This window comes from Streptopelia decaocto, assembly GCF_964273445.1.
Source record: "Streptopelia decaocto genome assembly, chromosome: 20".
Classification (NCBI taxonomy): domain Eukaryota; kingdom Metazoa; phylum Chordata; class Aves; order Columbiformes; family Columbidae; genus Streptopelia; species Streptopelia decaocto.
Genome location: NC_138675.1, coordinates 75041 through 97276, shown reverse-complemented (window position 1 = coordinate 97276; position 22236 = coordinate 75041). Strand labels below are relative to the sequence as shown.

Below are 22236 nucleotides of genomic sequence, written 5' to 3'. Positions count from 1 at the left end.
TGCAGATTTGTACAAAGCACACCACCTGCATATGCTAAGTCATTGGCAGGAATGGTCTGGTCAGCTGGAGGTGTACAAGATATTACGGAAGTGATTGAGCAGCTCCGGAACTTTGAGGACAGCCTTGCTGGTTCTCTACGGGCTTGTGTCTCTGCTGTGGAGAAACTGTGTGAAAAATCTGATGACCGGTTTGAAAAGCTATTGCGAGAAATCAAAGAACTCAGAGAAGACACGTACCATTCACGACCTGCACAAACCTATGTTTCAGCTGTTAAGAAAAGGCGTTTCCAGTCTCGAGAGAGAGGACAGAGGCAGCCCACAAAAAGAGGTTCACTGTGGTTCTTCCTACATGAGCAGGGAGAAAACATGAATAAGTGGCATGGAAGACCTACCTCAGAACTTCAATAACGAGTACGTGAGATCAAAGGAAAAACTCCTAGAAAGGTGTCTGCTCCAGTTTACAAAAGGAGCAGAAGAGATTCTGATGCTCTTGAAGGAACCTCTAATTCACACCCAGAGACTGTGCAAAACAGAAATTAGAGGTGCCCTGCCTCCAACCAGGTGGAGGAAAGGGATAACAGAGTTTATTGGACTGTACAAATACGATGGCCTGGTACAACACACCCCCAGGAGTACAAAGCTTTAGTGGACACTGGTGCTCAGTGCACGATAATTCCTTCTAATTATAAAGGAATGCAATCCATCAATATTGTTGGAGTGACTGGGGGATCCCAGGAACTGACTGTTGTAGAGGCTGAAATGAGCCTAACTGGAAAAAACTGGCAAAAGCATCCCATTGTGACTGGCCCAGATGCTCCGTGCATCCTTGGCATAGACTACATCAGGAGAGGGTATTTTAAGGACCCAAAAGGGGCATTTGGTATAGCAGCTGTGGACACTGAGAAAATTGAACAGCTGTCTGATTTGCCTGGCCTTTCAGATGACCCTTCTGTTGTAGGACTGCTGATGGTTGACGGTCAGCAGGTACCAATTGCTACCACGACGGTGCATCACCGGCAATATCGCACCAACCGAGACTCTTTGATTCCTATCCAGAAGCTGATCTGTCAATTGGAAAGCCAGGGTGTGATCAGTAAGACTCGCTCACCTTTTAACAGCCCAATCTGGCCAGTGCAGAAGTCTAGTGACGAGTGCAGACTAACTGTGGACTATCATGGCCTGAATGAAGTTACACCACCACTGAGTGCTGCTGTGCCTGACATGCTAGAACTGCAATTTGAACTGGAGTCAAAGGCAGCTAAGTGGTATGCTACAACTGACATTGCTAATGCATTTTTCTCTATTCCTGTAGCAGCAGAGTGCAGGCCGCAGTTTGTGTTCACCTGGAGAGGCATCCAGTACACGTGGAATTGCTTGCCCCAGGGCTGGAAACACAGTCCTACCATCTGCCATGGACTGATCCAGACCACGCTGGAGCAAGGTAAAGCTCCAGACCACTTGCAATATATTGATGACATCATCGTATGGGGCGACACAGCGAAAGAAGTCTTTGAGAAAGGTGAGAGAATAATTCAGATTCTTTTGGATGCTGGTTTTGCCATAAAACGAAGCAAGGTCAAGGGACCTGCACGAGAGATCCAGTTTTTAGGAATAAAATGGCAAGATGGCCGTCGTCAGATCCCACTGGATGTGATCAACAAAATTGCTGCAATGTCTCCACCTACTAATAAAAAGGAGACACAGACCTTCTTGGGTGTTGTAGGTTTTTGGAGAATGCATATCCCTGACTACAGCCACATTGTGAGCCCTCTCTATTGAGTGACTCGTAAAAAGAACCAGTTTGAGTGGGGCCCTGAACAACGACAAGCCTTTGAACAAATTAAGCGTGAGATAACTCATGCGGTAGCCCTTGGACCAGTTCGGACTGGACTAGATGTTAAAAATGTGCTCTACACCGCAGCTGGAGATAATGGACTTACCTGGAGCCTCTGGCAGAAAGCACCAGGAGAAACCCGAGGTGGACCCTTAGGTTTTTGGAGTCGAGGATACGAAGGATCTGAGGCCAACTATACTCCAACTGAAAAACAGATACTAGCAGCGTATGAAGGAGTTCGAGCTGCTTCAGAAGGGATCGGTACTGAAGCACAGCTCCTCCTGGCACCTCGACTGCCGGTGCTGAGCTGGATGTTCAAAGGGACGGTTCCTTCTCCACACCATGCGACCGAAGTTACGTGGAGTAAATGGATTGCATTGATCACGCAACGAGCTCGAATTGGAAATCCCAATCGCCCAGGGATCTTAGAAGTGATTACAGACTGGCCAGAAAGCAAAGACTTTGGGATGTCTCCAGATGAGGAGGAAGTAAAACGTGCTGAAGAAGCACCACCGTATAATACTCTTTCAGAGACTGATAAGCAGTATGCACTGTTCACAGATGGATCCTGTCGTCTTGTAGGAAAACATTGAAGGTGGAAAGCTGCTGTGTGGAGTCCCACACGACAAGTTACAGAAGCCACTGAAGGACAAGGTGAATCTAGTCAGTTTGCAGAAGTGAAAGCCATCCAGCTGGCTTTGGACATTGCTGAACGAGAGAAGTGGCCAATACTTTATCTCTATATTGACTCATGGATGGTAGCAAATGCCTTGTGGGGGTGGCTACAGCAATGGAAGAAAAGCAACTGGCAGCGCAGAGGTAAACCCATTGGGGCTGCCACACTGTGGCAAGACATCGCTGCTCAGCTAGAGAGCCTGCCTGTGAAAGTTCGGCACGTAGATGCCCATGTGCCTAAAAGTCGAGCCACCGAGGAACATCTAAACAAACAACACGCGGATCAAGCTGCTAAGATTAAAGTAGCTGAGGTGGACTTGGACTGGCAACATAAAGGTGAACTTTTCCTAGCTCGGTGGGCCCATGATGCTTCAGGACATCAAGGCAGAGATGCAACATATAAATGGGCTCGCAATCGAGGGGTGGATTTAACTATGGACACTATTTCACAGGTTATTCATGAATGTGAAACTTGCGCCAAAATCAAACAAGCGAAACAGTTAAAGCCTGTATGGTATGGAGGGCGATGGTTAAAGTATAAGTATGGAGAAGCTTGGCAGATTGATTATATTACACTTCCACAAACACGTCAAGGTAAGCGTTATGTACTTACACTGGTGGAAGCAACCACTGGATGGTTGGAAACATATGCTGTACCTCATGCTACAGCCCGAAATACTATCTTGGGCCTTGAAAAGCAAGTCCTTTGGCGACGTGGTACGCCAGAAAGAATTGAATCAGACAATGGTACTCATTTCAAAAACAGTATTATAGACAATTGGGCCAAAGAACATGGTATCGAGTGGGTCTATCATATTCCATATCATGCACCAGCCTCTGGGAAAATTGAAAGGTACAATGGTTTGCTAAAAACTACACTAAAGGCACTTGGTGGTGGAACCTTTAAAAACTGGGATTCACATTTAGCCAAAGCCACTTGGTTGGTCAACACCAGGGAATCAACCAATCGAGCCGGGCCTGCCCAATCAGAAATTTTACGGACTGTAGAAGGAGATAAAGTCCCTGTAGTACACATGAAAAATATGTTAGGAAAGGCAGTCTGGGTTACTCCTGCCTCAGGCAAAGGCAAGCCCATTCGTGGGATTGTTTTTGCCCAGGGACCTGGCAGCACCTGGTGGGTGATGCTTAAGGATGGAGAAGTTCGGTGTGTACCTCAAGGGGATTTGAGTTTAGGTGAAAATATTCAATACTGAACTTCATGATGTGAATTGCCGTACTAACAGTGTTTCATAAGTGTCTTTCAGATCAAGACAGTGATGATGAAACCAGCGCTCGCTTCTTCAAGTGGCGCCTGACAACTTCTTTGAAGTTGATGTCTTTGACCCACAAACAGTGGTCATGAGATGCACTTGTACCATTTTTCCTGCCCTGGGAGACTGTCGTGACAAAATGAACTTAATGAACTTTTTAAAGGATGGTCCACTGATTAATTACTCCTGTGTATATATATATATATATATATATAGAGTAGTAGTGATTAATTAGATTGTGTTGATAGATTGTATTGATAAGGTTTAAGTATTCAGTGAATGGCATATTATAAGGGGTGGAATGTCCTGGTTTTGTTAAAAAACAAGTTTCTCTTTCAGTGAATTTTGCCTGTCAGCTAAAGCCTTCATATTAACTGCATTTTCCTGGAGAACCAGACCCATGTTTTGGTAAACCTAGCAATGGAATGCAAACTTATTGATAAGCATGGATGGACATCTCGCGAGAGGGGCAACGAGAAACCGGTGACCAAGAAACTGACCAACTGTGTATAACATTCCATTCACATGAATACTTCATATAAAGTGGGAGATCACGAGGATCTCGCCCCTTTTGCCTTTTTTCCCTTTTTCCTTATGGCTGACATTAGGAGAGGACCTTGCTACTCATCCCTGTGAACTGAGGCCTAGTGACAGACTGAATCCAGCTCTAGTTGGCTGCAGAGTCTAATCCAGGACTTTGGTGGCCGGCTCTGCAGTTGCTGAGACTTTCAAGATTGGTTTTGTATATTTTGTACTATTTTCTCTATTCTTATTAGTAGCATTAGTAAAACATCTTTAATTTTTCCAACTCTCTTCTCTCTGTTCTTCTTTTCCTCCCGATCGCCTGTGCTGAGTGGGAAGGGGGGAGAGGGAGGGGCAAAAAAGGGGAAGTGGGGGGGGGAGAGGGGGTTAACAATACATCTGCCAGGGTTTTATTGTCACCCCGCAATCTTAATCCTCGACAGGTGTGTTACTCTGGATGTGTTACTTAAGACAAAGGTCCAATCCCTGATCCAAGCATCTGAGAAGGCAGATTGTGTTCCCCACTGTGCTGGTTTGACTGAAAATTAGTTAATTTTCCTCATGCAGTTAGAAACCTTTCTTTTTCATAGCTAGCATGGTCATTGTTTGAACTGAGTCTGAGAACAAGAGGCTAACACCCCAGAACAGAGTTAATCTTTTTCAGTTGCTCTGGTCTGGTCTGAGAGCCAAGGACATTCTGAGCACTCTGCCCACAGGTGTGAGGCATTGAGGAAGAGGGGCCATGTATGGGGTAGAGCTTGACTGACACCCAGATTGATCAATACGAGTATTCCATCCCATTAGTGTCATGCTTCATATTTAAGGAGAGTTGGAATCTTCCAGTCTCTCTCTGGCTCTTCTCTTTGGTCTTGGAGACCTGTTCAGGGGAGTTCTGTTTGGGACTTTCTTTCATTCAGGGGTCGAGGAGGGGGGTGAGTGAGCAGCTACCATGGTTATATTGCTAGCTTGGGTTAAACCATGGCAACTGGAGATAAGTAAAGGAACAGAACAGCATCTAGTAGAAGAATGTTTTGGCTATTACCAAGGACTTATTTTCTCCAGCTGTGGGTGCAAAATCACAGCTGAAGGTCAGAACTTTACTTGACAACCTTCCTGACAAAAATGAAGAGATCCAATAAAGAAAGGGAAGACCCCAGACTCTAATTTTGCAATTAGACACAAGAGGGGTGGGAGCTTGGATCTGATCTGAAACTCTGCAAGACAGCTGAGTTATGACAGGGGAAGACTTTCTGTTTTGCACTGAGTCAGCATTGGCAAAGCTTTTCTGTATCTTATGGAGCCAGCTCAGGTGAGTGTATCTGCAACGACCAGTGAAATCTGCAGTGGCCTCTGTGGTGGCCTGTCCAGCTGCAATGCTGTCTGCAGCAGCAAAGATGGCTGCATCTGCAGCAGCATGGGTGATGCTGTGAGTGTCTGCAGTGGTCTCTGCATCTGCAATGGCACCTGCATCTCCGATTGTCTCTGCACCTGACTGCCTCAGCAATGGTCTCTGCAGTGATTTCTACAATGGTATCTGCAGCTGCAGAAGAATCTGCATCTGCAGCACCTAAACCAACATCTGTAGCTGCAATTGTATTGGTTTGGTGTCTTCATCTGCACCATTATCAGGAATGGCATTGTGACAGATGCACAACCCCCCTGCCAGCCAAACCTGCAGCAGTTTGGTCCAGTCTTCAAAGAAGGGGAAGGCCTGAGCAGGTGAGCTAAGAACTCCTGTTGGGAAACCCACAAAGGAGCAGAACAGCAACTGAACACTGACAAGTTAGGGGTGCAAAGAGTCTTGTGTAGATCTTTCCCACTGTGTGCAATTTGACTACGAACCAACCACTTTAATCCGTAAATATGACAACCTGGGAGAGCTACTGTGAGCTCTCTGCCAGAGAAGTGTGGCTGTATGGTAATGATCTATCAACAACATCTGCAGCCAAAAAAATAAGGGTCTATCTGAAGACAGTGAAAGAATCCAATGAGAAGCAAGAAGACCCCAGACTCAAATATGGCTATTGGACTGGATCAACATGGGAGGTGCTGGTAAATAGTCTGTAAAGGTATAATTACCCAGTGACTTCTACGCTTGAATTGGCACCTCTGCAAAGGCACAAGCCCAAGCTGACTCTGCTGCTGTACTACTCCATTAAATTGTTTATTTCTATGAACTGCAATGCTTGAGAGTTTGCTTCAAGAGACCTGGGAACCAGACTTCAGAGCAACCTGACACGAGGTCTCTAGAGGGGAGGTAAGCAGGTTGAGATGCAGAATGATGAAAATTTAAGAACCTAGCCAAGCCATATAAAGAATTGGCTGTGGACACTGACCTGTTTTCCCTATGTTTCTTAGACATGAACTGTTGACCAAATCTGGGACTACATTTGGACCCAGCTGCACCTGGACTCCTCTCTGAGAAGGAGTTCAGAAAGCAAGGGGGTCCATTCTGAACCATGTGACTCAACGGCAGGGCCTCCCTCTGCCCTTTTGCATTTTCTGTCCCCATAGAAATCACAGAATCATAGAATGTTCTGAGTTGGAAGGGACCCACAAGGATCAAGTCCAGCTCATGTTCCTGCATAGGACAACCCCACAGCTCACACCACATGTCTGAGGGTGTTGTCCGAATGCTTATTGAATCCTATCAGACTTGGGGCCGTGACTGCCTCTCACAGAATCACAAAATGGTTGGGGTTGGAAAGGACCTCTGGATATCAGCTAGTCCAACCCACCTGCTAAAGCAGGTACACCTAGAGTAGATAGTACGGGAATGGGTCCAGGAGGGTCTTGAATGTCTGCAGAGAAGGAGACTCCACAACCTCTCTGGGCAGCCTGGTCCAGGCTCTGGCACCTCAAAGTAAAGAAGCTTTTCCTCATATTCAGATGGAACCTCCTGTGCTTCAGCCTGTGCCCGTTGCCCCTCATCCTGTTGTTGGGCACCACTGAAAGGAGTCTGGTCCATCCTCTTGACATCCACCCTTGAGATATTTATAAACATTGATGAGATCCCCTCTCAGCCTTCTCTTCTCCAAGCTGAACAGATCCAGTTCTCTCAGTCTCTCCTCATAAGAAAGGTCCTCTAGGCTCCTAATCATCTTTGTAGCCTGCCACTAGACTCCCTCCAGTAATTCCTTGTCCTTCTTAAACTGAGGAGCCCAGAACTAGATGCAATACTCCTTTCTCTTTTGATTCTCCCCCCTATTTGGGGAGTGGGGAAGGGAGTGAGCAAGCAGCTGTTGTGGCTATATTGCTAGCTCGGGTTAAACCACGACACCCTCCTACTGAGCGGATGGGGAGAACATGACTTGTGCTCCTGGTCCCTTAAGCAGTTATCCCAAGTCCCTGAAATGCCTCTTGATTGCCCTCAGATTTCCTACTGCAACTACATCTCTGCCCACCTGAAACATCAGCAGCTGATAATAATCTGAGGGTCTGACCAGGGTGGGAAGTTTTCTCTTCACATTTTTAACCCAGCCCCAGGGATGCAGCAGACCTCCCTTAGAAGTGGGTCTGGTCTGCATATTGACCACTCTCCTCTGCATTCTGGTTATTTCCCCCTGGCCTGATGAAATTCCCCATGACTTTTAATCGTGTTTAGAATTTTCTATCTATCTGCAAAAAATACTTCTTGTGTAGTTCTCCCTTTGGGAAGATGAAGCTCATTGGAGCCAGCTGGGAATTGGCATAGAGCTGAGATGTGTGTTTGATCTTTTTGGTAAGTCCTATCATGTCTTACTTTCGCATGTTCAAAAGTAAGAAAAATATTTTTGTGCCTGTTTGCAGCCAGCTCTCTCAGGAGAGCAGCTGGGAATTAGTGGAAGGGGCTTTAACATCCAGCTGCAGGCTTCAGTGGAGAAGTCTGATGTGAGGAAAAGTGGTGTAAGTCCCAGGTGGCCAATGACAGAAATAGTGGTGTTGGGAGGTGGGGATCAAGGCTGTCCATACAGTGTTAGACCTCAAGGGACTTCTTCCAGTCTGTCCAGACCTCGTAAAGAACATCCTGGATCAATATCAATAAAAAAGTCTTGCTGCCACATTATCCATAAACTGAAAAATAATGAAAAAAATCCCCAAATATTAAAAAAAAATTAAATGCTCATAGAAATTTTCCCCTTTAACTAGACTCCCCAAACCTCTCTAATTAACTGTACAAGTCTTGAAAACTTGAAGAAATTGTAGTAGAGACAGGGTTCATTAGAGCTTTCTCTACTTTTATGAGCCACATGGTGTATTTGGTCCTTAGTCCATGAACATCAGATACTGAGAGGAGGCTGAAAAACTTCTCAAGGATTTAAAACCAGAAGTAAATGCCAAAGTGTATTGGAATGGTAACGAGCCCAGCTGAGGGCAATTAATGACAAAGTTTCCTCAGGGACTTGTTAGAGCTCTCTCTGCCTTGCTCGTCTCCCTGAGATGCCCAGGCAGAGCCCTCAGCCCTGCTGCGCTTTGCAGAGGAGCTGCTCCTGGGCAGAGCTGTCTCTCTGCAGCGCTGCCACTTGCCATGAGCTCCCTGTATCCCAGGAGCCCAGCCCAGCTCAGCAGCACAGCAGCAGCCCAAGGTGCTTTAATGACCCCTCTGATGTGTTTGATGCTGAGTCCATGAACATCAGATGGTGATGAGAAGTTGAAGAAACCTCTCAAGAAGTCAAAGTCAGATTCTAACTCCAAGGTGCAAACCCTCCTGAGGAGGAGGGCTCTGTCCATCCTCCTCCACAGCCAAGAAACTGAGAATACCATCCTGCCAGATCCTGTCTCCTGCAGGATGTGCCAGCTTCAGGAGATCCCTCCAGGAACTGCAGCTGCATTGCCTCATAGCCAGAGACTTACTGTGTCAAGGACTGTGAAGATTTCTCCTTCCGTGAACTCTCAGCATCCTCCTACCCCACATTGCCTTCTACCTCTGTCTGCCATGGAGCTCAGTGCAGACGGTCCATGTGCTGTCACAGGGTCCCCAGGAGGTACAGGAGCTGCCTGGCCCCGTGTTTGCGAGGCCGAAGGAGCAGCCCCTGCAGCCCTGGGTGCAGCCGTCGGGCTGGGGGTGTCTCGGGGGCACCACAGGGATGTGCCGGGCACGGCGCCAGGAGGAAACCACAGACTTCCTGCCCGGGTGCCGCGGGGGGAGCGCAGGGGCTGTGGTTTGTGCACCTGCAGGCTGCAGCTCTGATCCACCCGTGGGGAATAACGGCCCCTCGGTGACACGCTGACAGTCAGGGACACGTCTGAGCCTCTGGGCTGCACGTCTGCTGCCAGGACAGGGACGTGTCCCAGCTCCAGCTCCTGTGAGGGACCTTCCGCGGGCTCTCCATGGAGCGGTGGGTGAGACAGCGCTCCTGGGATGGGACTCTGCCCTGGGCTAAGGCCCTTTCCCAGCTGCTGCTCACAGCATAGTGGGCTCTGTTGCAGGGACAGGGGCTGTTTCCTTCCCTTCCTGACACAGCCCCGGTGCAGTCCCAGCCCCTGGGTCTTATGGCACAAGAATGGTTGGACACTCACACGTTGGGCTCTTGGATGTGCCTGTCACAGGACATGCTCAGTGCTCCTGGTCCATTCCGCAGTGCTCAAGGAGTGAAAAATCTGTTTCCCCCAATACAGCTGGTTCTGTCCTGTGATGCTCCACCACCACAGTGATGTGACACCTGCAGCGGAGCCGTCCCTCATATATGGTCATGAATGGTGCTGGAGAAGTTCATTGGAGGACTGGGCTGTGTCAGAGGGGAGATAGCTCCCGATAATGTCTAAAAAGGTGTCGCTGCTTTGATTGGCTCCTCCTGTAGCTGGGCTGGCATCTACAGACATATATTGCCCTCCCATCATCATTGTTCCCACGAGTCCCTGGAGCTGTGGCAGGGAGCACGGCACAGAGGGATGTGCCATCAGGGCAGGAGGCTCAGGATGGGCACAGAGAGACTCCTGTCCCCTCAGACACTGTGGCTGCTCTTCTGGGTACAGCTGTGCCAGGGTAAGTGTTGACTCCTTTGTCCCACCACCCAGGGCCAGTGGGTACAAGCGTGGTCATGAGGATCTGTCTGGGAATGGGGTTTCTTTGCAGGCATTACTGAGACAAGGGACAGAAGGTACTCAAATCCGTGGAATCTGTGCCCATCTGGGTGGGAGAGAGTATCTCCTTTTCAAGGGCTCCAGTGTTTACGGCAGTCTGTGCCCAGCTGGATTCAAAGACCCCCTGTCCTGGGGTACCCTTTTTGGAGCCCCTATTCCCCAACACTCTGCCTCTGGAGCAGGCCTCACTGGCGATGGCAGCACTCAGAGTTACCCTGGGCACTGCCAACCTCTGGGGTGCCCCAGAAGGTTTGTGTGCTGCTCACCACTCCTTGTGCCAGGGGAGACTTGACCCCATGAGGGTAGTTTGTGCCCCACAGAGAGAAGAGGACAGGGACATTCAGTAGAGAGATGTTCTTTGTGAGGGGCCTGGCTCAGTGCAGGGGCTGCGCTGATGCCAGGGCAGAGGAGGGGATGTGGGTGGGAGGATCCTCTGGATGGTCTCAGTGGGAACAGAGAAAGCCCTGGGGGTGGGTTTGGATGGTGTCAGGGCATGCAGTTTGCATGGGAAGCTGCTGGGAGTGGGTGTCCAGTGCAGAGCTGGGCAGTGTGCGGGTGGGCTTGGGTGCTGGGCAGGCGGCTGTTGGGGTGGGAAGAGGTGCTTCGTGTGGTGGGGTGGAGAATGACCCAGCAGTGCTGGATCTGGCACCCCAGCCTTGCAGAGCTGTGGGGACAAAAGGGATCCTCACACTGCACTGGGGACAGACTTGGCCCAGGCAGGAGGTTCCCCCAGACCTCCAGTACTGGGGCTCGGTGCTCTCCTGACTCACCCCGTGTTGGTGTTTGAAGGTGCCCTGGAGGTGAGGCTGGCGGACGGTGGCAGGCGCTGTGCTGGGAGAGTGGAGGTGAAACACCAGACACAGTGGGGGACCGTGTGTGACGACTACTGGGGCATGAACGATGCCGCAGTGGTTTGTAAGCAGCTGGGCTGTGGGTCTCCTGTTGGAGCTCACTGGCTTGGCAAATTTGGGCCAGGATCTGGCCCCATTTGGATGGATGATGTTCGCTGTAGTGGCACCGAATCTACCTTGTCTGACTGCAAACACAAAGGATGGGGTGACCATGATTGTGGTCATACTGAGGATGCTGGAGTGACATGTTCAGGTAAGGGGTCAGCATGTTCCCCACTTTGGGACTGTGATGGGGGAAAAGACTGGGCTGTGCTCTCAGGGAGTGATGAATATGCTGGAGCAGGGCCCAGTGTGACCAACCACACTGTGAGCTGGGACTATAACTGCTGGTGTAACCGATCCCTGGGGAAAGCTGTGTGAGCGCTGCAAGGACAGGACGCCATGCAGACAGTGCTGACCAGCCCCTCCTGCCTGCCCGCAGCTCCTCACACTGACCCATTAAACAGGGTCTTTGCCAGCACTTACTGACTCTCATCTCTGCCTGCTGTCACCCTCTGAGGCAGTGTGAGGACACATGCAGGTGTCCTGCCCCCCTGCCTGGCCATTGGTCTGGGACCTGTGCACCTCTGGGCAGACAGAGCACGATGTCCCTGGCTGAGAACACCCTACTCGAGCAGGCATGGGAGGGGTCTGGGCAGGCACCAGCTGTGATAACAGCTGCTCCATTTCTGTGCTCTGGGACTTCCCCCACCTAAAAGGAACCTCTCAACACCCCAGGAACGCCATGGGATCAGAGTGTGCTACTGGTTGCACCGAGGTGATGATGGTCCTGCCTGGCCCCAGGGTGTGCAGGGGCTGAGCAGGCTGCATCAGTTGTCATCACCTGGGCCAGTTCTCCTGGACCCCAACTGCTCACACTGCTGCAGTGCTGGGTGGGCAGTGCCAGGCAGCGCAGAGAACCTTGTGTGGGAGCACTTTGCCTGAGCAGTACCTGTGGCTGAGTGTGCGGCAGACACATACCTTGAGAGCTCAGATGGTGTAGGGAAGGGGTGCAGGGGTCTTGGAAGTGTTTGTGTCACCAGCACTCCCCAACAGCTTCCTCTGGGATGTGCAATGGGCAGATTGGCCACAGCATGCTTGGAGGTGATGCGGGATGTGGGCACATAACTGCCTGACAGCTCTGGGAACTCCCAGTTCTTTTGTTGCTTTTATTCTTTTTTTTTTTTTCCCAGGATTTGTCCGTCTGGTGGGCGGGAAGAGCCGCTGCTCAGGACGTGTGGAGATCCATGACGAGGACCAGTGGAAAACAGTTTGTGATTCACACTTTGGCCCCAAAGCCGCTGACGTGGTCTGCAGGGAGCTGCGGTGCGGCGTGGCCCTGCCTACGGCTGGAGGAGGTCACTTTGGAGAAGGGGCTGGTCCCATGTGGGATGGAGAGCTGCAGTGTGTGGGGAATGAGTCCCTCCTGTCCTCCTGCCCCAAGGGGTCTCCCAGGGACCAGGCCTGCCCCCAGATGAACAGCGCTGCTGCCACCTGCACACGTAAGGACCCAGGGTGGGGTGTTGAACACTGGGGTGAGCCCCAACCTGAGCAGGGGACGGTTTGTGCTTGTGGAGATAAGGGAACTGGAGCATCACTTCCCACAGGCTGGCAGAGGGGTGACTTTCCTGGGGGATGATTTACAAGGACGTGGCTGGGCTGATGCCCCAGTGGGATCATGGGCTGGGAGGGCTCTCTGGGATCATCATGTTGCTATATGGGAGATACACAAAGGCCTGAGGTGATGAGCTGTGAGGTGCCCAGGGCAAACTGTGCCCCAGGGGAGCTGGCGGTCCTGGCGACAAGCATCAGTGTGTGCTTGGGAAACCCATGCAGGCCTCTTCCCAGGGTTCTGGCTGGGGAGGAGTGGGTGCTCTAGGTGGGCCTGGGCCAGGGGCCAGTCGAAGGGGCTGTTAGGGTAGAAGGAAGTGCTGAAGGCTGTGGGGCCACACATGACCCAGCGGTGCTGCAGCTGGTCACCCCCAGCCATTGCACAGCTCATGTGGACAGAAGGGACCTCTGCACTACCCTGGAGACAGACTGGGGGTGGGACACCCACAGTGCTAGGGCTTCATGCTGTTCTGACTGCTGCTGTGTCAGTTTTTGAAGGTGCTGTGGAATTGAGGCTGGCGGATGGTGGCGGGCACTGTGCTGGGAGAGTGGAGGTGAAACGCCAGGGACAGTGGGGAACCGTGTGCGATGACAACTGGGGCATGGAAGATGCTGCAGTGGTTTGTAAGCAACTGGGCTGTGGATCTGCTGTTGGAGTGGACCAGGATGGCTATTTTGGGCCAGGATCTGGCCCCATTTGGATTGATGGTGTTGACTGTAATGGCACCGAATCTGCCTTGTCTGACTGCACACTTGGAGGATTGGGTAACTATAGCTGTGATCACATTTACGACACTGCAGTGACGTGTTCAGGTAAGGGGTCAGCCTGTTCCCTGCTTTGGGGCTGGGATGGGGGAAGGGACCTGGCTGTGCCGTTAGAGAGCAATAAGCATAAGCCAGAGCAGGTCCCACTGATGCTAGTCGAACTGCTTAGTTGTATTGTCATTGCTCATGTCCCCAGTCCCTGGGGAAAGCCCAGAGGGTGCCTACCCCAGGGTGAATTAACCCTGCCTCAGTGTCTTGGCTCTGCCTCAGTGTCTTGGGCTGCACCTGAATCCTCCATCCTTGCCCTGGGGTGTCCACTGATCTCCATTAGTCCCCACCCATTCTTCCAGTTCCGAGCTAACAAGGCTGAGGATCCCTGTGCTGGAAATACCACGAGGGGACTTGCCCAGTACCCCACACCTTGGAGGAAGAGAATGAGCTGTCTGGTCACGCTGGGTTGTTCCCCCTCAGAGAAATATGTACCTTGACGGCGCTGGAGGGACTTTTCAGAGAGCACGAGTGCTGGGCCCTGGGAAGTGGAGCCGGCAGCAAACAGCCTCTCACTGCCCATCCCCAGGGTTCGGCTGTGTGGTCCTGCACCGTGAGGCTTAAGGTGCTTGGCAGCTGCTTGATTCTGTCTGCTTCTCCTGCATCACCACATGCACAGGCTGGAACTGGGATGTCCCTGGGGAAAGCTGTGTGAGCGCTGCAAGGACAGGACGCCATGCAGGCAGTGCTGACCAGCTCCTCCTGCCTGCCCGCAGCTCCTCACACTGATCCATTAAACAGGGTCTTTGCCAGCACTTACTGACACTCATCTCTGCCTGCTATCACCCTCTGAGGCAGTGTGAGGACACATGCAGGTGTCCTGCCCCCCTGCCTGGCCATTGGTCTGGGACCTGTGCACCTCTGGGCAGACAGAGCATGATGTCCCTGGCTGAGAACACCCTACTCGAGCAGGCATGGGAGGGGTCTGGGCAGGCACCAGCTGTGATAACAGCTGCTCCATTTCTGTGCTCTGGGACTTCCCCCACCTAAAAGGAACCTCTCAACACCCCAGGAACGCCATGGGATCAGAGTGTGCTACTGGTTGCACCGAGGTGATGATGGTCCTGCCTGGCCCCAGGGTGTGCAGGGGCTGAGCAGGCTGCATCAGTTGTCATCACCTGGGCCAGTTCTCCTGGACCCCAACTGCTCACACTGCTGCAGTGCTGGGTGGACAGTGCCAGGCAGCGCAGAGAACCTTGTGTGGGAGCACTTTGCCTGAGCAGTACCTGTGGCTGAGTGTGCGGCAGACACATACCTTGAGAGCTCAGATGGTGTAGGGAAGGGGTGCAGGGGTCTTGGAAGTGTTTGTGTCACCAGCACTCCCCAACAGCTTCCTCTGGGATGTGCAATGGGCAGATTGGCCACAGCATGCTTGGAGGTGATGCGGGATGTGGGCATGTAACTACCTGACAGCTCTGGGAACTCCCAGTTCTTTTGTTGCTTTTATTCTTTTTTTTTTTTTCCCAGGATCTGTCCGTCTGGGCGGGAAGAACCGCTGCTCAGGACGTGTGGAGATCCATGACGAGGACCAGTGGAAAACAGTTTGTGATTCACACTTTGGCCCCAAAGCCGCTGACGTGGTCTGCAGGGAGCTGCGGTGCGGCGTGGCCCTGCCTACGGCTGGAGGAGGTCACTTTGGAGAAGGGGCTGGTCCCATGTGGGATGGAGAGCTGCAGTGTGTGGGGAATGAGTCCCTCCTGTCCTCCTGCCCCAAGGGGTCCCCCAGGGACCAGGCCTGCCCCCAGATGAACAGCGCTGCTGTCACCTGCACACGTAAGGACTCAGGGTGGGGTGCTGAACACTGTGGCTGGGGAACAGACCAAGGACCATGTGGCCAGGAGTTAGGGCAGGAGGGATCGTGGGACCGTCTGCAGCATGAAAAGTGTGAAGAACCAGAAGAAAGACAATGGTGTCCTTCTGGGCTCTCTGCCACCTACCAAGAGTGCAAAAGCACCAACCCATCCTCTCTCCTCCTCTGTCCTCAGAGTACACAGGGTTCAGGCTGGTGAACGGCAGCACAGTGTGTGCAGGCAGGGTGGAGGTCCAGGTTCTGGGGACCTGGGGGACCCTCTGTGCCTCCCGCTGGGATCTCTTGGATGCCCATGTTCTGTGTCGTCAGCTCAACTGTGGGTTTGCTGAGTCCATTCCTGGAGTTGAGCATTTTGGGAGAGAGACTGGCCTCATCTGGAGAGAATCCTTTCACTGCGATGGGACTGAAGCCCACCTGGGACAGTGCCCAGTGGTAACCTTGGGGGCCTCACCATGCTCTCACGGCAATGCTGCTGCTGTCATTTGCTCAGGTGAGTGCTGGGAAAATGGTGCATTAGCTCCATTTTCCCTTTTTGTGAGACACGGCCACCCAAAGCAGCAGTCCCATGGCAGCACCAGGCTGAATTTCTCCCTGGAGGAGGAGCCCTGGCTTCCCCAGGAGTGGCGTGGAGGGCCTTCCCTGCTCAGACTGACCACGCTGCTCTGGGAGAGCTGAGGTGTGAACAGAGGCAGGCGTCTGCCCCAGGGCAGTGGCTTGGGCTGCGGCACCACTGCCAGGCCTGGGCTCTGTGGGATGAGCCCAGAACAGGGCTGCAGCTCTCTTCTCCATCCCTGCAGCTGCAGACAACCGCATCCCATCCCCACAGAGAGCCCTGCAGAGCCTCATCCCACCACCCAGGCAGGAGCTGCCCAGGTGCCCCCAGCAGCAGCAGACCTGGGTGTGAGCTGCAGAAAGGGTCTGGGCTTTGCCCTCACTTCTTGTCAGCAAAGGGCTCAATCTTGTCCTGTTTGGTCGGACAACCCCCCCTTGCCCTCCTCCCTGAAGGCTGCTGTGCTGCCCGGTGCCACTGATGGCTGTGGCTCCTCTGCTCTCCCCAGGCCCAGCCGACTCTGCGTCCCTGCGGCTGGTGGGCGGCGGGAGCCGGTGCGACGGGCGAGTGGAGATCTTCCAGCGCGGGACATGGGCCAGAGTCCTGGACGACCAGTGGGACGAGCAGGAGGCCAGCGTGGTGTGCCGGCAGCTGCAGTGTGGAGGGGCAGAAAAAGCCTACAACCCCCAAAAGCCTGAGCGAGGGACGGGCCCCGTGGGGCTGCGAGGGGTCCGGTGCACAGGGCACGAGGCCAGCCTGACCCTCTGCAACACCTCCCTGCCCGGGAGTGCCCCGCTGGGAGCGGTTGTGGAGGACGTGGGAGTCATTTGCTGGGGTGAGCAGCACTGCACAGGTCCCCAGATGATGAGGTGGGGGAGCAGCCACCCCCTTACAACAACTGGGGTTTCTTGCCACTGCAGGGAGCCGGCGGGTCCGGCTGGTGAACCAGCCCAGGCGCTGTGCAGGAAGAGTGGAGATCTACTACCAGGGCAGCTGGGGGACCGTCTGTGACGATGGCTGGGACCTGTCTGATGCCGCCGTCGTGTGCCACCAGCTGGGCTGCGGAGGGGCAGTGGAGGCGGCCGGCTCCGCTCGCTTCGGGGAAGGCTCCGGGCAGATCTGGCTGGACGGTGTGAACTGCTCCGGGGCTGAAGCTGCTCTCTGGGACTGCGCTGCCAGGCCCTGGGGGCAGCATGACTGCGGGCACAAAGAGGACGCGGGCGTCATCTGCTCAGGTCTGTGCTGGGAGCTGTGCTGGGATGGTTCCCGGGAGGCCGGGATGCAGGGAAAGCCAGGCATGGCCAAGGCTGTCCCTGGCTGAGCCACTGGCTGAGCCCGGCCTATGGACACCCATGCATGGGTGCCCTCAGTTCACTGGGGTCCCTGGGGAGCCCAGTGTCCCCCAGGGTGAGCGGGGAGAGCAGGGGCTGTGTCCATCAGGGACTTCTCTCTGCCCTGGGTGCAAGGGGGACTTGCTGGCCCTGCCCTGCCTGGCTGGGGGCCTGGGGAGCGCAGGGGTGTCCTGGCTCCCACAGCCCCAGACCAGCCTGTTCCTCTTGCTGCCTCTTTCCTTCCAGAGTTTGTGGCCTTGAGGCTGGAGAACAGTGACGGCTGCTCCGGGCGCCTCCAGGTTTTCTACAATGGGACATGGGGGAGCGTTTGCTCCAGCTCGATGACTCTTGACACGGTGTCGCTGGTGTGCAAGGAGCTGGGCTGCGGGGATGGAGGATCCCTGGAAACAGGCCTGCCCTATGGCAGGGTGTCTGGCCCTGCCTGGCTGGATTTCGTGCAGTGTGGGGAGAGAACCAGCTCCTTCTGGCAGTGTCCCTCTGCTCCCTGGGACCCACAGTCATGTGATAACCTGCAAGAAGAGACCCACATCACCTGCAATGGTAACTCTGAGCCACTTGGGCGCTGGTGTCACCCCAGGTTCTGCTCCCCTCTGGGCACAGCCAAATTCAGAGAAAGAGCTTGGAGGGGCTTTTCCTTTCCATGTCAGACTCCTCTGCTGCCCGTGGCACAAATGTGACCACAGCTCTCAGAGCCCCACATGTCCAGCAACAGTTGTCACCCAGCAGTTCCCAGGGGAGGCAGAGACATCTCCTGGAGAGGTCTCAGAAGAGACCAGATAGACTTCAGAGGAACCTCCCCTCCATGGGCACCCTCCTGCTGCTCTGTGACCAAGACAGGACACAGGGGCACAAGCAGAACTCAGCTCTGCTCTCTTCTGCACAATCACCTGAGGCAACCCGTTCACCACAGTGTTTCCTTCTTCAGGAGGACGCCCAGAAATGCCTCCAGAGCCTTTGACCCCATGCCCCAACTCCAGCAGCTGCACAGGTAGGGAGCTGCTCCTCCGTGTGCCCCTCTTGCCTGGCAGGGCTCTGCTGTCTGAGTGCCACGGGAGCTTTTTGCCTTGTCCAGACAGGGAGAAGATCCGTGCCGTGGGAGGCGAGGACGGGTGCTCGGGCAGAGTGGAGCTCTGGCATCGCGGCTCCTGGGGGACAGTGTGCGATGACTCCTGGGACATGCAGGATGCCCAGGTGGCGTGCAGGCAGCTGGGCTGTGGCCCCGCGGTGTCTGCCCTGCATGAGGCTGCTTTTGGGGTGGGCCAAGGCCCCATCTGGCTGGAGCGGGTGGAGTGCCGGGGGACGGAGTCGTCTCTGCAGGACTGCTGGGCCCGGCCCGGGGACGGACATGCTTGCCGGCATAAGGAAGATGCTGCTGTGCGCTGCTCAGGTGAGCGGGGGGCTGGGACCCCTTGCTTGGGTATTGGAAGGGAGCTGGGGAAGGCCTTTCACCCTCTTGGTCCTGGCACAGCCCTTGACCTGCTGAGACCAAGAATGTTCTTGTGGTTCCTGTGGCAGCCTGGTGCCGAGCTGGGTGCAGCCTTGGTGGAACTGGGTGTCCTTGGGCCACTGCCGTGGGACCCTGCAGCTCCAGGACCATCCCCTGGGCTGCCTGTGCCATCCTGCCTGCCACCCAGAGCAGAGGCCCTGGGCCCTGTCCTGGCCTCCCTTTATAGCACTACAGGAGGGGAAATTTGGGTGGGATGTATCAGGGACACCTACAGACACACATATGGTGTGTTGGAGAGGAGGGTCCCTGGTACGCGCACTCCCACCCTCTCAGCCGAGCTCTCCTTTTCCTCCTCTGCAGCTACACCCAGGACAGCAGCATCCCCACCTCGAGCAGGTAACTTGTCCTCCCCCCAGAGCTGGGTATCCCTGGGGCCAGGCCCTGACCCACAGGTAGATGGAAGGGGCTCCTTGCTGGAGTGTAAAACTCCCAGAAGGAGGCACTGGGGTGGTTGTGAGGAGGCTGGGGAGGGTTGTAATTCCCTCAGCAGGGTTAAAGCTTCTCCATCACGTCCCTCTGAGGCTCTCTACCCCCTGCTGTCTTGTGTGATGGAGGTCAGGACTGATGTTGCCCCTTCCATGTTCTTGCCCATGCAGATCCCCCTCGGGGCCGTCCCGCTGCCAGCGGGAGAGTCTCAGTGCCCGTCATCATCTGCATCATCCTGGGGGCCCTTCTCTGCCTGCTCCTGGCCCTTCTGGCCGGGCAAGTGCTCAGTGCCAGGGCTGGGCACAGAGGTGGGTCCTTCCACAGCGGTCCCAGGAGTGATGCCTCCTGGAAGGCCTGTGGGTGTCAGTAGGGGCACAGGCAGAGTTCAGGGGATGAGACTGTGTGCTGCCACCTGTCCCACACACCTCCCCATTGACTGTCTGGCTACAGGGCACCAGCAGCAAGGGGTGGAGAGAGCCCAGAGGTGATGGGAGCAAGAGATGGGGCAAGGAGAGAAATGGCAGAGCAGGACAGGGGTAGATGTTAGCCTGGGAGAGATGTTAGACTGGGGGAAATGTTAGCTTTGGGGAGATGGCCAAGGCTGGCAGTGCTCTGGGTAGTAATGGAGGGAGCTCTGGGACAAGGGAGAAGATGGGAGGAGCACAGGGCAGCAGGGTCCATCTCCATGTCAGACCCCCCGACTGACCCTCTGCCCAGCCCTACCCAACCCCTGCAGGGCAGAGGCCATGCTGTGGGCTCATGGGACAGACAGGGGCCAGTTCCAGGTGGAGAGAAAACATGGGAGCTGCTCTAGGGTCAGACATGGGGGGCATGATCCAGGGGCCAGAGGGGCATGAGTGTTGTCTCTGAAGGGATGACGCAAGGGTGATGCTGTCCCAGGTAATCTCCACAGCAATGTGGCCCCCACTGGGGATATGGCAGCCATTCTGGGACAGCACAGTGCGGCTGTACTGTTGGAGCAGTCCTGGGATGGGCCAAGGAATGGGTTTAGGGGAGCACAGTGAGGTCCCATTGCCCCTCTGTCTGTTCCTGTGCCAGCCCTGCCTCTGTCCCCAGGCTCCAGGAAAGCCAAGGAGCTCTTCCCCGAGGCTGTGTATGAGGAGATCGGTTACAGCCCAGTGTGGGAGAAGCAGAAGAGGTTTGGTCGCTCAGGTGGGTGTGGGTCCTTCCTGGAGGCACATCTGCAGGACCCTTTGCCCTGGCCCCAACCCAGGGCTGATCCCCTGATGCCTCCAGCCATGGTCCCTGTGGTGCTGGGGCTGTGTGGTCTGTGGGCAGAGCACCCAAGTCCTGGGCTTGGGAAAGGAGCTTCTTCCCAACCAGCTTTGCCCATCACAGCTGGACAGCCCCTCTCTTCCTGCCCCCGAACCCCACATGAAACCTGAGGAGTGAGGGAAGAGTGGTGCTGGGGTAGCTCTGGGAGCACCTCTGAGACAGGGCTTGTCCCGGGGAAGCAGGGTGAATTCCAAGAGCTCCTCCCCATGCAGCCCCAGCTCTGTGGGTCCCCCTTCCCCAGCAATACTGACCACAAGCCAGATCAGTGGGCTCGCTCCATAACACCCGCTGCATATCTCTCCAGGCTCCTCTTCAGAGCAGTCCCTTTCACAGCAGTCCCTGACCCAGCTGCAGCTCTACTCTGGGCACCATGAGGAGGAGCATGGTCTGGGATCAGCACCAGGTAATGGAGGAGGAAGGGGCTGATCTCCCTGGAGACAGGAGATGGATAGAGGTGTCACTAAGTGTCATTGTCAGAGATGGGGAGCACTTGAGCGTCTCTTGTGGTGCTGCCAACACCAGTGTCTCAGTCCTGTGTCCCTGTGCATTCTCTTGTTCTCTGTTCTGCAGGATGTATCTTCTCACTGTCACAAGCTCCCCTCTCCTTTCAGATGTTATTGTTCTGCCCGGGGATGACCCAGAAGCTGGCTATGATGATGCCAGGGAGGTTTCTGACCCTGGGGAGGACGTTGCCCCTAGGCAGGGAGCTTGGGAAATGCCCAGGGTGCCAGAGGAGGGAGCAGGACCCGGGGATGCACCCAGAGGTAAGAGAGAAATTTAGCACTGCTGGTTTCTGGGTTGCCATCCCTGCCACCATAGTTGCTGCTGTGCTGAGACCTAAAACTCCTGGGAAGGGGGAACCTGCCCCTGGAGTTCTCAGTGGAGGGACTGAAGGGTGAGAGAAGGAGCTGAATATGGTGAGGAGCAGGGAGGAAGGTGATGCACAGACCCCATGGGACAAACTGCAATGTCCTGCCTTGCTCCTTGCAGGGGGAAGCCTGTGCTCCCAGAGAAATGCCGAGGTCCCTGGAGCTGAAGGAGACACCTCGTCCCTGACCCTGGAGAGCATGGGCTATGATGATGTTGAAGAGGACTCTCTGGCACATCCTCGTGAGGACAGAGCTGCAACAGAGCTGGGTGCACAGCAATCCCTGAGCCCCCGGCCAGGAGGGCCCATCCCTGTTGTGCAGCTGGGTGCAGCCAGGAGGGAGGAGAGGTCTGTGCAGCTGGGAGACCCATGATCGCCAGGGAACCATCTACCTTTGCCCATGGTCAGCAGAAACAGCCCAGATTTTCCTTTTTTTTTTTTTTTTTTTTTTTTTTCCACTTTTACCCTGTGCATCATATTTGTTTTTATTAAAAATCTCAGGAGCCTTTGACCCGGAGCCAATCCATGTCTGCCCAAGCATCATGAAATCTTCCTGAGTTTGATTAGGAGGAGCAGAGAACTCAGACATAGTGGTGGGGAACGGGCATGTTTCAGTGATGGCAGTCTTGGGGTCAGGCTGTGGGGCTGCCAGAGCCCATAGTCCCTGGTGAATAATTCTGCTGATACAGATGTCTCCATCCTGCTTGCCATAGGCAGTTTCTAGTCAAAATGTCTCTCTAATAGGTCC

At 54.2% G+C, this 22236-nt stretch overlaps 1 protein-coding gene across 1 annotated transcript; it reads left to right on the top strand.

Moving 5' to 3' along the window:
• Positions 1-10200: 10200 nt before the first annotated feature.
• On the top strand, positions 10201-21046 carry LOC309448359 (antigen WC1.1-like; the record flags this gene model as incomplete). The annotated part of the gene is made up of 10 exons (XM_082069832.1): positions 10201-10267; positions 11155-11469; positions 15665-15979; positions 16554-16874; positions 16960-17274; positions 17617-17931; positions 18464-18778; positions 19495-19632; positions 20402-20497; positions 20925-21046. The coding sequence occupies 10 exons, from the start codon at positions 10201-10203 to the stop codon at positions 21044-21046; spliced, it is 2319 nt and encodes a 772-aa protein (XP_081925958.1).
• Between the last annotated feature and the right edge of the window lie 1190 nt (positions 21047-22236).